The 16,123-nt window shown below is 42.7% G+C and overlaps 1 protein-coding gene across 2 annotated transcripts in view; it reads right to left on the reverse strand.

The window, feature by feature from the left end:
• Positions 1-16,123, reverse strand: part of srgap3 (SLIT-ROBO Rho GTPase activating protein 3) — a 232,432-nt gene that overhangs the window by 118,730 nt on the left and 97,579 nt on the right. For both annotated transcript variants that reach the window (XM_061932646.2, XM_061932645.2), the window contains exon 3: positions 1,443-1,605. In XM_061932646.2, coding sequence (XP_061788630.2) covers positions 1,443-1,605 — 163 coding nt within the window. The remainder of the gene's footprint in view (positions 1-1,442; positions 1,606-16,123) is intronic.

Consider the following 16,123-nt stretch of genomic DNA (forward strand, 5'->3'; position numbering starts at 1 on the left):
CTTAAATTGATTCATGATACAGATATATACTATCATCATAATACAGTCAATCACACAAGATAATCACATTGAATTATTTACATTATTTATAATCCGGGGTGTGGAGGGGGGCGCCGGATGTAAGTGTCAAAAAGACAGCCAAAAGAGTTTGATATGAGAATAAATCTAAAGTCAAAATATAAAGTAGAAATGCACCCATTTGCAGGAAATGTAGTCTTGATTTTCAAAATTTTATTTCAAGGCTTGCATGTATACATTAAAACATTCTTCTTCATACTGCATTAATATATGCTACTTTTAAACTTTCATGCAGAGAAGGAAATCACAACTAAAAAAAATCACTAATTTTTTCATACGGTGTTGATGTGGACATTTTTGCCTCGGCATTTTGATGGTGTGGGCGTGTGGCACCGAATGGACAGACCTTACAATATTTGAACAATGATGACGAAAACGTTTTTCTCTGTCGTGTCCGTGTGTCGAAAATTGTTATGCGCTTATTTTTTTATTTGATTTTGTGTGTGGCATATAATTGCTATGCGCAGAGGACACTTGAGCAGTGTGCAATTGCACAGACGCGCACCTTAGAGGGAGCGTTGGTCACACAGCTGCGCTAGCATCACAGCTAACGTTAGCCATGCTGCTACCTCTCTGCTCGGGGAGGACGTATACGTATGTGACGTATGACGTGACAGTATGTGACGTATGACGTGACAGTATGTGACGTATGTAAGAAGGTGCGCTTGCTGTCTGTGAGAGGGAGACACAGAAAAGAGTGAGAAGAGCCTGTCGTGTAATGCCAGCAGCTAAAAGCAACTGAGTGAGAATCCACAGACCTGTGCATGTGTTGAAGGTGTGCTGGAAAATGCGGAACGGAAATTAGGGAGCAGCAGAAAAGTGGAATGTATTATTTAAGTCGGTGCGTTGGAAAACACGGACCTGAGTTTTTTTTAAACTGGATCTGGATCGGCATTTTCCCATGCCTTGCCGATACGCATTTTTTGGCAAATATCGGCGGTCGATCTGATCCAAATATCGGATCGGGACATCCCTAGCTCCAATACACGTATCGTAACGGAAATTAAAAAGCTGTATCTGGACACCCTAAAATAAAACACTGTGAAAATCTAAAGAAATGGAGACATGAACAATTGATTAATCCATGACTTTGGAATGGAATGTGTGAAAGTTATTAACTCTTGTTTCTAAATCATGCCAGGAGGCGTTAGTGCTGCGGCGTGATGTAGCTAAACTACCTAGAGCGGATGTCATGTTGTACTTCTTTGGACAGAACACTAGATGAGGCCAAATCAAAAGCACCTCTGCTAGTGCATCTAAGTACTGCACTGTGTTTTGCCTCAATTGCTTCATGAAGCAATTAATAACTTGTTGGTGAGCCTCTAGTCTCGTCGGTAAGTGTTGGAAATCCCTTCTGCACTGACCTTCTTGAAGAGGCGGATGACGTCCTCGGTGATCTGCGCCAAGCGGACAATGACATTGTTGGTGTAGATGTCACTAAGGGTGGCGTGGTCGCGACTCTCGCGTCGGGTCTGGTTGAGTACCAGGTACCAGCAGTTGACAGAGGACAGCAGGTGCTGGTCTTTCCTGGAAAACAAGATCATTATCGTTGTGACCCCACTTTTTCATGACACATTTTTAAGTACAAAATCAAATATATCGCTTTATATCAAATATAAAGCGGCACTTCGACATACGGCTGGGCGATATGGCCTTTTATTAATATCTGGATATTTTTAGGCCATGTCACGATCCACGATATATATCTCAATATTTTGCCTTAGCCTTGAATGAACACTTGCTGCATATAATCACAGCAGTATGATGATTCTATGTGTCTACATTAAAATATTCTTGTTCAACTAAGTCAATTTACCAAAAGTGTATTTATTAAACAGTTATTAAGCAGTGGCACAAACATTCATGTCATTTCAAAACAGAAAGTGCAAGATTCTCAGAGACATTTTAAAACAAGCTATTAGTGCACTTTTGTGCATGATGTCACTAAGATGACATATCAAAACAACACTAAATTAAAGTGCACTTTTTGTACAGAATGCCACTACAATATTTTAAAACAAATAAAGTGAACTTTTGTGCATGATGTCACACAAGATATTTCAATAAGACGTTATCTCCTTCTGTTGTTGACTATTTTTTTCATACAGTGTTGATGTGGAAATGGAAGATGCGAGGCTCAATTGGGTCAGTGCTGGTTGCTTGGGCATTTTGTGGGTGTGGCACCGGCCGGAGATGTTGACATGCGAAGATTCAAGCACTCTTTATTCTCTAGCGGGTGCCTTTTCAAATGATGCTAAAAATTAGCAGTGCTGCTACTTTTTGTAGCAACGCTTTTGCATACTTGACATATTACGGTTGTCTGTTCTACATCTTCTCGCTTGAAGCCAAACCACTGCCAGACGATGGACCCCGTTTTTCTTGGCAATTAATTATTCTTCCTCCATTTGTTCCCTGCTTAGGCTGCTGCCCCCGCGACCCGACCTCGGATAAGCGGAAGAAGATGGATGGATGGATGGCATTTGTTACCAGATTTGCACCTACTCTCTCTCGTATTACCGCTTGCACCACCTGCCACAGCTAACTTTACCCATTGAACTACCTCTCTGCTCGGCGAGGGCGTATGACCTTGTACGCGCGACAGTATGTGACGTATGTAACAAGGTGCGCTTGTTTTATCTCTCTGTGAAAAGGAGCGACAAGAAAGAGTGAGAAAAGCCTGACGTGTAATGCACACAGCTAAAAGCAACTGCGTAAGAATATATACTCAGAGAAATAGCCATTTTCTTCATCGCACAGAGACAAACCCGCGATATATCGAGTATATTTGATATATCGCCCAGCCCTACTTCGACACACGCCATGCTACATTTGCATGGATATATCCAGCGGGGGACAGCAGGAAGAAAGCATGCCAAGAGCGACTGTGCAGAGTGCAAGCGAGTCAGCAGCAACTCCGTGTATAGACCCGACAAGGTGACTTCAATTCGGCTCGCTTTGCTGGTTCTTTAGCAATAGTGAGGAACGGAAAGCCATTCACAGATGGCGAGTATGCCAAAACATTCATGCTTGATGTGGCCAATGAACTTTTTAACGACTTTTCGGATAAAGACAAGATCATTAAACAAATAAAAGACATGCCTCTGTCAGCAACAACTGTTCAGGATCGCACCATCATGATGGCAAATCAAGTGGAGGAAACCCAAATGAAGGACATAAATGCAGCGCCATTCTTTTCCCTCGCTTTGGATGAGTCAACAGACGTAAGCCATTTATGACCGGTTCAGCGTGATTGCAAGGTATGTTGCCGGTGACATTCTGCGTGAGGAAAGTCTTGCTGTTTTGCCAATGAAAGGGACAAGAAGAAGGGAGGATTTATTCAAGACTTTCATTGAGTTCGCTAAAGAAAAATATCTACCGATGGATTGGAAACACTAAATGGTCCCTAGTGTGTGAATGTGAGTGTGAATGTTGTCTGTCTATCTGTGTTGGCCCTGTGATGTGGTGGCGACTTGTCCGGGGTGAAACCCACCTTCCGCCCGAATGCAGCTGAGATAGGCTCCAGCACCCCCCGCCACCCTGAAAGGGACAAGCGGTAGGAAATGGATGGATGGATGGATAAACTTGCTTCGGTGTGTACGGCTGGTGCTCCGTGCACGGTGGGAAAAACAAAGGATTTGTAGGAATTCTTCGTGAACATGAAAATAGACCCATCCCAAGTTTTCATCGCATTCTACATCAGGAGGCACTTTGTGCTCAAATGTGTGGCGAGCAGCTTGGTGAGGTGATGTCGCTGGTCATTCCAGTGGTCAACTTTATTGTTGCCCGAGCTTTAAATGATCGCCAATTGAAAACACTGCCGGGTGAAGTTGGGAATGATTATCCAGGTCTGCTTTTGCACAGCAACGTGCGTTGGTTGTCCAAGAGGGAAGGTGCTCAGCCGCTTTGCGGCTTGCCTGAGCGAAATCCAGACTTTTCTTGAAATGAAAGGTGTCGAGCATGCTGAGCTAGCTAACACTGAGTCATAGGCCCCAATGCTGAGCACCCACGTGGGATTGATGGCAACTTTCAATCTTTAAAGTAATTTTTGAATAATCAATCTTGTTGTTAATTTTGTTGTGAGTTTAGTCTGTTTTACATAATAAAAAAGTCACATATCATATAGTCTATAATTAACAAAGCCTAACCAAGATTTCATTGTGCCCGCTATTGAACTGACACACTCATCTTGGCTTTGAACACACTGCACACGAGCGAATGAATTGATACTTCAAACTTGCATAAATAAATCTTAAGGAATATAACATAATTTGGCTTCTGAGAGCTTCAAAATGTAATGAATAAAATGCTAAAGTTGTTGATAAACAAGCCATTATTTTAATAACTAAATATGGTCATTTCAAATGAATTATTATGATCATTTAAAATTAATTATTTCAAATATGTTTATTTTAATGTATAATTCTATGGCTGGATGTAATAAGGAGTCAGAAAAAATACAAATAAAAATACAATTAATTTGGATGTTTTTAGCAAAATAGAGTAAAAATGTATTTAGTTTTTGTTTTTAAAATTAATAAATATATTTATTTTTAGGTAAGATAAACATAATAATAAAATGTATCTCTAGTCTGGATGATTTAGTTCTTGTCACCCTTTTGTCCTCCCGTCTCTTCCCCGAGGATGGAGTTGCCCTACGTCAACAACACGGTCGGCGGCCCGTCGGAGCGCAGCTCGTCCATCGCCGCCCTCTACTTCACCCTCAGCAGCCTGACCAGCGTCGACTTTGGCAACGTGTGCGCCAACACGGACGCCGAGAAGATCTTCTCCATCTGCACCATGCTCATCGGCGGTATGCCGGACGCCTCGTATGGAATAACGTGATTGGGCAGGAGCGCTGTTTATATCATGGGAAAGCGGACGTGAAAAAAGGCTGTCCTCACTCAGGTCCGCATAGAGCTGGAGGGTCGTGGCCTCCAGCTACGGCTGAAAATCGGGAGATTTTCGGGAGAATATTTGTCCCGGGAGAATTTCGGGAGAGGCGCTGAATTTCAGGAGTCTCCCGGAAAATTCGGGAGGGTTGGCAAGTATGGTCATAAATATGTGCCATATAGTGAAACCACACTAAACAACAACGACAAACACATTTTGGAAGAATATTTGCACCGCAACACAACATTAACACTACAGAACAAATTCCCATAATTCCCAGCACCAACTCTTCCGGGACGCTACAATATAAACAAACGCCATTGGTGGATCTACACCTAACATCCACTGTAATGATACCACGTACAATAGCATATCTAGTCAATACTACTATGATTACATCGATATTTTTTAACATCACAAAATCTTCTTTCATTTTTTAATTTATATTATGTTTATAAACTCAGGAAATATGTCCCTGGACACATGAGCACTTAGAATATGACCAATGTATTAACCTGTAACTACCTGGTATCGGATTGATACCCAAATTTGTGGTATCATCCAAAACTAATGTAAAGTATCAAATAGAAGAACAAGTGGTTATTACATTTTAACAGAAGTGTAGATAGAACATGTTAAAGGAGAACATAACCAGATAGTAACAGTAAATTAACAAGTAGATTAATAATTCATTTTCTATCACTTGTCCTTAATCATTTTGACAAAATAATAGATTGATAAATGACACAATATGTTACTGCATACGTCAGCAGCTAAATAGGAGCCTTTGTTTGTTTACTTACTACTAAGACAAGTTGTCTTGTATGTCCACTATTTTATTTAAGGACAAAATTGCAATAAGAAACATATGTTTAATGTACAGTAAGATTTTTTTTTTTTTTTAAATAAAGCCAATAATAAACATTTTTGTGGTCCCCTTTATTTAGAAAAGTACCGAAAAGTACAAAAATATTTTTGGTACCGGTACCAAAATATTGGTATCGGGACAACACTATTACACACAAACCGAGCACCCACTGGCAGAAATCGGCACCTATGCACTGAGTGGCTCCTGAAGTTTTACGATCTCGTGGATATGACTGAACATCTGAACCAGCTCAATGTGAAAATGCAAGACATCGGAAATGCAGTCTTATCCCTTCAGCAAGCAGTGTTTGCGTTTGAAAACAAGCTGGAACTCTTTATCGTGGATATTGAAACAGGTGGTTTACTACACTTTAAAAAACAGAGAATTTAAAGATGCACGCACAGCAAGTGACCCATTCAACATTTTGATCTGCAGCAGCTAGCTGGCTTCACATCTGATCTCCTGCAGTCATTTAAAGCACGCTTTGGAGATTTTTGTGAGTGCACTCGTCTTTTTAAGTTCATCACCCATCCACACAAGTGTGCAGTGGACAAACCTGACCTGAGTTGCATCCCTGGTGTCTCTCCATCAGAGATTGTGAGCTAGAAGTTGCTGACCTGAATTCTTCAGACATCACTGAATGAAGATTTGGAAAGACTTGCACAACAGAAAGCAGAGCTGGCCAGCAAACACAAGTGGACAGAAATGAAAAAACTTCAACCCGAAGACCATCTGATTGTCAAAACTTGGAACGCACTTCCCGTCACATACCACACACTGCAGCGTGTGAATATCGCCGTATTGACCATGTTTGGCTCTACGGATGCATGTGAGCAGTCGTTCTTACATCTGAAAAACATCAAGACCAACCTACGATCACGTTTAACGGATGGAAGCCTCAACGTCTGCATGAAGCTTAACCTCACCACGTATCAACCAGACTACAAAGCCATCAGCAAAACCATACATCACCAGAAGTCGCATTAATGGTAAGAAGTATTTTATTTATTATTGGTTAGCTTCAGAATAACAATGTTATTAAAAAGAATAAGAGACTTATGATACTCTAAAAATGTTGGTCTTACTTAAAAATGCACACATTTAGTTGCATTCAGTGTTAAAAAATAATGGCTCTCACGGAAATACATTTAAAAATATTTGTCTTTCATGGCTCTCTCAGCCAAAAAGGTTCCCGACCCCTGTACTATAGGTTCCTTAATACTGTAAACCAGTGTTTTTAAACCACTGTGCCGCGGCACACTAGTGTACCAGAAGATATTGTCTGGTGTGCCGTGGGAGATTATGTAATTTCACCTAATTGGGTTAAAAATATTTTTTGCAAACCAGTAGTTATAATCCGTTGTTGAGTGTCTGTGCTGTCTACAACTCGGCAGAGTAACCGTATAATACTCTTCCATATCAGTGGGTGGCAGCAGGTAGCTAATTGCTTTGTAGATGTCGGGAACGACGACAATGGTTTGCAGGTAAAAAGATATCTAATGCTTAAACCAAAAATAAACAAAAGGCAATTGCCGCTAAGAAAAGGCATTGAAGCTTAGGGATGGCTATGCAAAACTAAAACTGAACTGGCTGCAAAGTAAACAAAAACAGAATGCTGGAGCAGACGGTGTCCACAAAGTACATCCGTAAATTACATGACAATCAACAACAAAATAGGAGCGCAAGACAAGAACTAAAACACTACACACAGGAAAACACCAAAAAACTCAAAATAAATCACGGTGTGATGTGACAGGTCGTGACAGTACACCTACTTTGAGACAAGAGCTATAGTGATGCATGGTTGGTTATGGTTTGAATTCATATCAAACAATGCAAGAACAACTTTTTATTGTTAATATCGGCTGCTTAGTTTCATTTTTTAATGTTCTCTGCTAGTGGTGTGCCTCTAATTAAAAAAACGTGCCTCGGCTCAGAAAAGGTTGAAAAACACTGCTGTAAACAATCCAACAATAGACACTTTCCTTACATATTTACTTCCATCCCTGCCTTGTGACACCACAAACTGCATTATACTCTATGTGGGCGTCAACATATAATGATGCAAAGACCCGCATTGCTGCATAATGAGTTTAAGCGCTTGCTGGCAGGGGTGCTTTGAAAAGAGCTGCACAAACACTGCTAGACAACACTACCCATATACACACACTGTTCTTTCACATTCATTCCTCTTGCTTGGATTTTATCCGAGGCAAGCATTAATCAATCTAGCCACCCTGAGAGCAGACAAAGAGCGAGAGGAGGGAACACGGTAGTCATGGCGGGGAGGTTTGCAACTTCAGGGGGCTCCCAAAAATCATCGTAGGGCTACACAAAAGACAGACACAAAATTAAATTGTTATCACTAATATAACAGGAGGGTAAAGCAGAACAAGACAATGAGATTTTGAATAATAATCATGACAAAAACGGTGTGATTTCTTTAAAATATAAAAATACTATTGAGGGTGAAGTGTCCAGCTTGTCAACATACCAATAGATGGATTTAAAATGCAGTACAACACAAATACAGCCTTCCAGATGTTTTATACTTTTGTTTGAGGAATGTATTTGATATTTTTACTGTTGTAGTTATAATAGAACATTACCTCGACTACATTTTTTAATTATTATTATTATTTTTTTTTTTAAATGGTACGACATATTGTTGACTTGAGGCTCCGTGAACTAGGATGTAGCCTACAATATTTTGTCTGAGTTACAACAGAACAATTCCCCCTACTACCAATTTAAGAAAAATTGTACTGTATGTTCTTGTCGTATTACTTTATATTACACGAAAAAGGAAGTCGTGTGCCAAGATATGTTTACTGCCTAGATGGATTGAAAAAAAACACAAGTAAATCCATGCACATTTTTTACACTTTATACTGGAGGAAAAGAACACATATTAAAAAATAATAATGATAAAATATATATTTACAGTCACGATCAAAAGTTTACATACACTTGTAAAGTACATAATGTCCTTGAGTTTCCAATCATTTCTATGTGTGATTGGAGCACATACTTGTTGGTCACAAAAAACATTCATGAAGTTTGGTTCTTTTATGAATTTATTATGGGTCTACTGAAAATGTGACCAAATCTGCTGGGTCAAAAGTATACATACAGCAATGTTAATATTTGGTTACAACTCCCTTGGCAAGTTTCACTGCAATAAGGTGCTTTTGGTAGCCATCCACAAGCTTCTGGCAAGCTTCTGGTTGAATTTTTGACCACTCCTCTTGACAAAATTGTTGCAGTTCAGCTACATTTGTTGGTTTTCTGACATGGACTTGTTTCTTCAGCATTGTTCACAGGTTTAAGTAAGGACTTTGGGAGGACCATTTTAAAACCTTAAATCTAGCCTACTTTAGCCATTCCTTTACCACTTTTGATGTGTGTTTGGGGTCATTGTCCTGTTGGAATACCCAACTGCGCCCAAGACCCAACCTCCGGGCTGATGATTTTAGGTTGTCCTGAAGAATTTGGAGGTAATCCTCCTTTTTTATTGTCCCATTTAAAGTACCAGTTCCATTGGCAGCATAACAGGCTCAGAGCATAATACTACCACCACCATGCTTGACGGTGGGAATTGGTGTTCCTGAGATTAAAGGCCTCACCTTTTCTCATCCAAGCATATTGCTGGGTATTGTGGCCAAACAGCTACATTTTTGTTGCTACTTTTATGTTTCTTAGCCTGCCGGCGGCATCCCGCGTGCGCTTCCTGGACCTGAGGCGGGCGGTGCTGGACCGGACCGGCTGCACCCCAAGGACCACAAACGCCGGTTCCGGGCGCTGCGTCTGGGGCCGGAGGACCCCCCGTTCGTACTATGGCAGCAGCTCCGGGACGCGGCGGCGCGCTGGCTGCAGCTGCGGGACAGCGACAGCCGGGTGGTGGAACTGGTCGTCCTTGAGCAGTTCCTGGAGGCCATCAGCCTAGGTCCGCTATCACCGCCCACGTGACCTGACAGCGACAGTGACACTGGCGGAAGACCACTTGGCGGTGCATAGCGAGGCACGGAGGAAGGAGAGGACCGCGGAGGCAGCCGAGCGCCCAGGACCAGCGGTGCACAGGCTGCGCGCAGCGGAGGGAGGTGGTGCCACCGGTCCCGCGGCGCCGCACGTCTGACTTTGCTTCTGTCCTCTCACAGGTCCCGACGCGCCCCGTACCAGCGCGGCGCCGACAGCGCGCGCCACAAGAGACGGCGTTCACCTATAGAAGTTAGCAAAACCCAAAAACCTTTGCAAGTGCTTCCTTGATGTAGGAGAAAGCCACTCAACCACTGCCTGGATCTTGGCAGGATCGGGTTTGAAATGGCCCTTCTCCACGATGAATTCTAGAAACGACACCGATGGCGAATTACATTTGCACTTCTCAATTTTTACATATCGACAATTCTCCAATAACCACTGATAGGATGAGACGGACAGGGCGGACATGTTCATGGAGCTCTCTGGAAAAGATAAGAATGTCATCAATGTACACAGAACAGAATTGATTGATCATGTCCCTGAGGACATTGTGAATTAAATATTGGAAAATCGCGGCCGCATTTGTGAGGCCAACAGGCATAACTAATTATTCAAAATGCCCCATAGGGGCGTTAAAATTGGTCTTCCACTCATTCCTCTCCTTATTTTTCACCAGGTGATAGGCATTGCATGTCTAATTTAGTGAAATCAGCTGCTGAAGATAAAGAAGCAAATGCCGAATCCATAAGTGGCAAAGACAAGCTATTTTTCACAGATATGTCGTTAAGACCACGATACTTGTCTTTTTTCTGAATGAAAAAAACCCCTCACCCAATAGTGAGGAAATGGGCGAATGAGACCCGCCACGAGAGACAAGGATATATTTGTTTTTTCTCTCTAGGCTGTAGGCAAAGGCAGTGGCACTACCTCTCCTTTCCGTGTCTGTCCTGCTTGCCTCTTTGTCTTGTCCTGTCTTGTTTAACTATCTTGTAGCCTCTTTTTGCACCGCTCTCCAAAACCTAATCAATGGAATTGATCAATGAGCCTAAAAACTGACAAGATCTAGGGTTCGGGGAGCCTGCCTGTCCTGTCGGAACAATTTTTGCTGAACACACAACGGACTCTTGGGAGAAGAAAAGTGCCGAGTGCCTGGCAACCCTTTCAGTCCAGTACATTGAAGATATCTACCTATCCAGAATCATTATACAACATCTGCTGATTGGTGTAAGTGTTGCCCTGGTGTAGCGGCACAGTCGAACAGCCGAACACAAACAATTAGCGTGGCAAAAAGTATTCCAGTTCTGCCCCGATCAATACTAGGATTATGAAGTTTAAGCCATGGGAGACCTAAAACAATGGGTGCCGATTGACATGGAAGAATAAAGAACCTCATGGTGATTACCCGATAGCTGTTACGCCAAAGTCTTAGTTTGATGCATCTCCCTCGCTAGTAAACGGCCATCTAAAGACCAGATCTCTTAAGGAGAACAAAGTTCAACTTTAGCAATTTTATGAATGTCCACAAAGTTTGAGTCCATGAAGCAATCATTGACCCCTTATCATCCAATAAATGTAACAATCTTGACACTCCTTCCCCACCTGACTAAGTCCTGAAAGTTGAAGTCTTTTTCCAGATCTACGAGCCTGAAGGTACTTACACAAATCATTCGTAGTTGGCTGTATGTTTCCCCCACCGCAGGATAAAAAAAGGCGTGAAGAGCAGGAGGTGCGAGCGCCGTCTACCTGAGAGGACGGCTGGTGCAATTCGACATATGATGGCCCGGGCTCCCACAGTAACGGCAGAGACAAACTCTCCGCAAACGAGCTCGCTCTGCAACGGATACTTGTCGTCCAAGCTGCATGGGCACCTCTGCAGCTTCTCGAGGCTGACGAGTGGCGATTATGGCAGGGATGATAACAGGGTAGACTCTTGCTGCTGTCGATTTCACTCCCATAGTCGAAGAAGTAAGGTTCGGCTATTCTCCTTAGCATTTGTGTATTGTGTCATCTAGGCGAATGGCTAAGTCAATAAGTGTGTCAAGGATGGCAGTTTCATCACTGGTAGCAAGTTCATTCTTGATGTGACAATTTAATACCTTGCGGAAAATGCTGCATATAGCAACATCACCAAATCCGCTCTCGGCAGCCAGGATGCGGAAGTCTATGGAGTATGCGGCCACAGAAAGGTTTCCTTGCTTAAAGTCCAGCAGGCAGCTGCCTGCTTCTCTGCCCTTTAGAGGGTGATCAAACCCTTTCATAATTTCTCTAGTACACAAGGGTAGTGGTGACATTTTTACCAAGGCCCAGGCGGCGGCTTTGTCAGCAACAGGCTCATGATAAATGCAATTTTAGCCTGGTCAGAAGAATAGGAACCCAGCTGTTGATTGAACACCAATAAACATTGATGGAGAAATGGGAGGAGTGAGGAATATTGGGCTCCCGGAGTGTTGGAGGGATAGTCGCTGGTGAAGGCAGAGTGAACATGTTCCCTTTATGCAGGGTCCATGATGCCCAGTTGAATTGTCACGATTGGCCTGAGCAGGAGGAGGAGACCCCGTTGCAGGCCAACGACCAGATGGGGAGATTACATCTCCTCTCTGGCCGGAGAACGCTTCGGGATCCCCCAGGAGGAAGTTGCTAATGTTGCTCTGGAGAGGGAAGTCCGGAGGTCTCTGCTTGAGCTGTTGTCCCCGCGACCCGATTCCGGATAAGCGGTTGAAGATGGATGGATGGATGGATGGATGGATGGCCTTAGGCAGAGTAGGACCCTAACACAGAGACGAAAGAATAATAATAACCAAAATTGCACTTAAAATGGAGTGGGGAAAAAACAACTAAGGACGCACACAAAAGGTGTGGAGAAACTCAGGTTGCACACAAAAAGGTGTGGAGGGAAACGAGTTAACACTACACAGCAGACAGAGCAGAGCCACAGGAATGAGGAGCATGAGTGGAGCCAGAACCGAGGAGAGGAACACGACTAGAAGGGTGTAGCATTAAGAATCAACTGGCGCCGAGTGGATGGGCTGGAGAGCTTAAGTAGTCAGGTAGCTAACGGGTAGGAGGTTTGCGCAGGGTGGCTCCGCCTGTTAGTCCGAAACCGGGCACTGCAACAAACCAAGCATAACTCTATCTCCTGTCCCACCCCCTAATGTTATGTTGTTGAATGCGATATACTGTATGGCATCTGTTATGTTAAAAACGGTGAAAAAAGTATAATTTGAGACCTTTAAGTGTCGTCTTCCTGGGCAAGCTCCTATGCTAATCAACTGTTGATAAATATAGCTTTTTTATGCACGTTATGCACTTCCGAAAAGTCCTGTGATGTACTTAAGAAGATAAGACATCTTGTTGGTATTGGATGTTATGGCGTCATTGGTATTTCTGCAACAGATATTATTACCCTTGAGAAAGCACTATGATGCCGTTCGAGATGACAATGAATAACAGAGAAACCGTGAACACCATAATGTGATGAAAAGAATAATTAGATTGCAGGATAAACCCAAAGCAAGATGTCACCATAACGTGTATATCACGGTTGAACAAGCCAGCTTTGTGTGCCAACCATCTGTGCTTTACAGTCCAACGCCACCATCTTAATCACCCATATTCTCTGATGTGTCACAGCCAGGACTCCCAGAAGGAAGTATGCATTTATCAAAACCAAAGCCTCTGCTCAGTGAATGCTTTTAATCCTCTACATTCTGTCTGCCGGCTGCTTATCAACCAAACATTCCAAAAAACGAGAGCCAGACGGTTTTACAAAAGGCAAAAAGGGAATGACGTGGGCGCACGCTGCTAGCTCGTTTTACTCTTACCGGTTTGCACGTCCAGCTGTGGTTATAACAGGAGGAAGGGCACCAATGTTTGCTAATGCACAGTTGCATGCAGGCAGCTTTGGCTTAGAACGAGAAGATACTGTGAAGCAGCTAATACATGCTGACACCAGCTGCACTGCACTGTGATAATAGCATCCTATTGACTGCTGGCTGCAAATAAACCACACATGGAGATTTTGTTTAACCTCCGACCCTAAAAGTGCCGGCGATTGCCTGGCGACCGCTCTAATGTGTATCCCGCCTTTCACCTCGAATCAGCTGGGATAAGATTCGGCTCACCCGTGTCCGTGCAGGGTCAGCGAATTAAGAGTGAAACAAGAGCAAATTATGAAGCAATTTGTTTTGTCTTGAATACATTTTTAAATAGTGTTAGATAAAACACTAATAATACTTGCTTTGTCGCCGATAACGCAAACGATTTCATCGTTTTCTTCAAATAGCTTTGCAAAATTGCACAATTAGCCATGACACGTGCGCATGTAATCTTTGTATTTACTGTGGGTCTTACATTCTGGTGTTTGTCAGGACCCTGGGATGCAGAAATGGCTTGTAAGTGTAAGAAAAAGCCCTCTTCATTCAGAGTTTCACTTTTTATCTGAGTTCTTGGAGTGAGTATCCTGTATCAAAAACTGGTTGTCCTCATATTTCCTCTAGATAAATTCTAACAAAACGAAAACTCTGATATTTGCTCCCGAGAAAAAGATCCCCCTGATCAAGAACTCCCTTGGTGCTGTGGGTGCATCTGTTAAAAGCAGCTTCAGAAACCTTGTGGTTGTGTTTGATCAGTCAATGTCTTTGGAGGGTCACTGCCGTCAACTGACCAAAAACTGTTTCTATCACCTCAGAAATATTTCTAAAGTGAGAAATTTGCTGTCAAAATTGGATCTCGAAATGATCATTTCATCTCGTTGACTATTGCAATTCTCTCTTTACTTTTTTCAACAAATCAACGCTAAAAATACTTCAGACGGTACAAAATGCAGCTGCCAGACTTTTGACCGGTGCACCCAGAACAGCCCATATCACCCCCATTTTATCCAGTCTTCATTGGCTTCCAGTCAAATTCCGCATTGAGTTTAAGATTTTAGTCCTGACTTTCCGTGCGTTGGATGGTGGGGCCCCTCAGTACATCACTGACTTGCTATGCCCCTACTCTTCAAGGTGCAGCCTACGGTCTTCAGGCCAGGGTCTTCTAAAGATCCCAAAAACTTGTTTTAAAACCCGTGGAGACCTGGCATTTCAGGCTATAGCTCCAGACTCTGGAACAACTTGCACCAGTCCCTCCGTGATCTTGACTGTGTTGACACTTTTAAGAAACATTTGAAAATTTCTCTTTTTAGTAAAGCTTTTAGTTAATGCACCTTTTAACTATCATTTTTAATCCACTTTGTATCCTTTTTATGATGTTGCCCCTGTTGTTTTCATTGAATTGTTGTTTTAATAAATAATGATAAATGGGTTGTACTTGTATAGCGCTTTTCTACCTTCAAGGTACTCAAAGCGCTTTGACACTACTTCCACATTTACCCATTCACACACACATTCACACACTAATGGAGGGAGCTGCCATGCAAGGCGCTACCAGCACCCATCAGGAGCAAGGGTGAAGTGTCTTGCTCAGGACACAACGGACATGACGAGGTTGGTACTAGGTGGGGATTGAACCAGGGACCCTCGGGGCGCGCACGGCCACTCTTCCACTGCGCCAAATTTTACTTCACCTATGTTTCGTACAGCGCTTTGTGATTTAATCTGTGAAAAGCGCTTTATAAATAAAATGTACTTACATACTCTTTATTAGGGAAGCGCAAAGCAAATGTGGCCAAAGGTAGCGCTGGGTGATATGGCTGAAAACTGTAACACAATATAAGAGTTTTATATTATATATATTATCGATAATTATTTATTGACTTAATGACTTATCGAAAATAAGGACCATTTTCTACCGCTTATTCCCTTTGGGGTCGCGGGGAGCCTATCTCAGCTACAATCGGGCGGAAGGCGGTGTACACCCTGGACAAGTCGCCACCTCATCGCAGGGCCAACACAGACAGACAGACAACATTCACACTCACATTCACACACTAGGGCCAATTTAGTGTTGCCAATCAACCTATCCCCAAGTGCATGTCTTTGGAGGTGGGAGGAAGCCGGAGTACCCGGAGGGAACCCACGCAGTCACAGGGAGAACATGCAAACTCCACACAGAAAGATCCCGAGGCCGGGATTGAACTCACGACTACTCAGGACCTTCGTATTGTTAGGCAGACGCACTAACCCCTCTACCACCGTGCTGCCTTTCAATGTAAACAAAACTCTAAAATCACATTGAACACTTACGGATAACGTAACAAATTTAAAAATAAGAAATACGTAATAAATGCTTAATTAAGTGTAACAAAATAGTGCAAGTTGTGAAAATGTAAACACACTATTTTCTTCAGGTTTACTGACATTCTGTTGAGGT

This window comes from Nerophis lumbriciformis, linkage group LG38, assembly GCF_033978685.3.
Source record: "Nerophis lumbriciformis linkage group LG38, RoL_Nlum_v2.1, whole genome shotgun sequence".
Taxonomy (NCBI): domain Eukaryota; kingdom Metazoa; phylum Chordata; class Actinopteri; order Syngnathiformes; family Syngnathidae; genus Nerophis; species Nerophis lumbriciformis.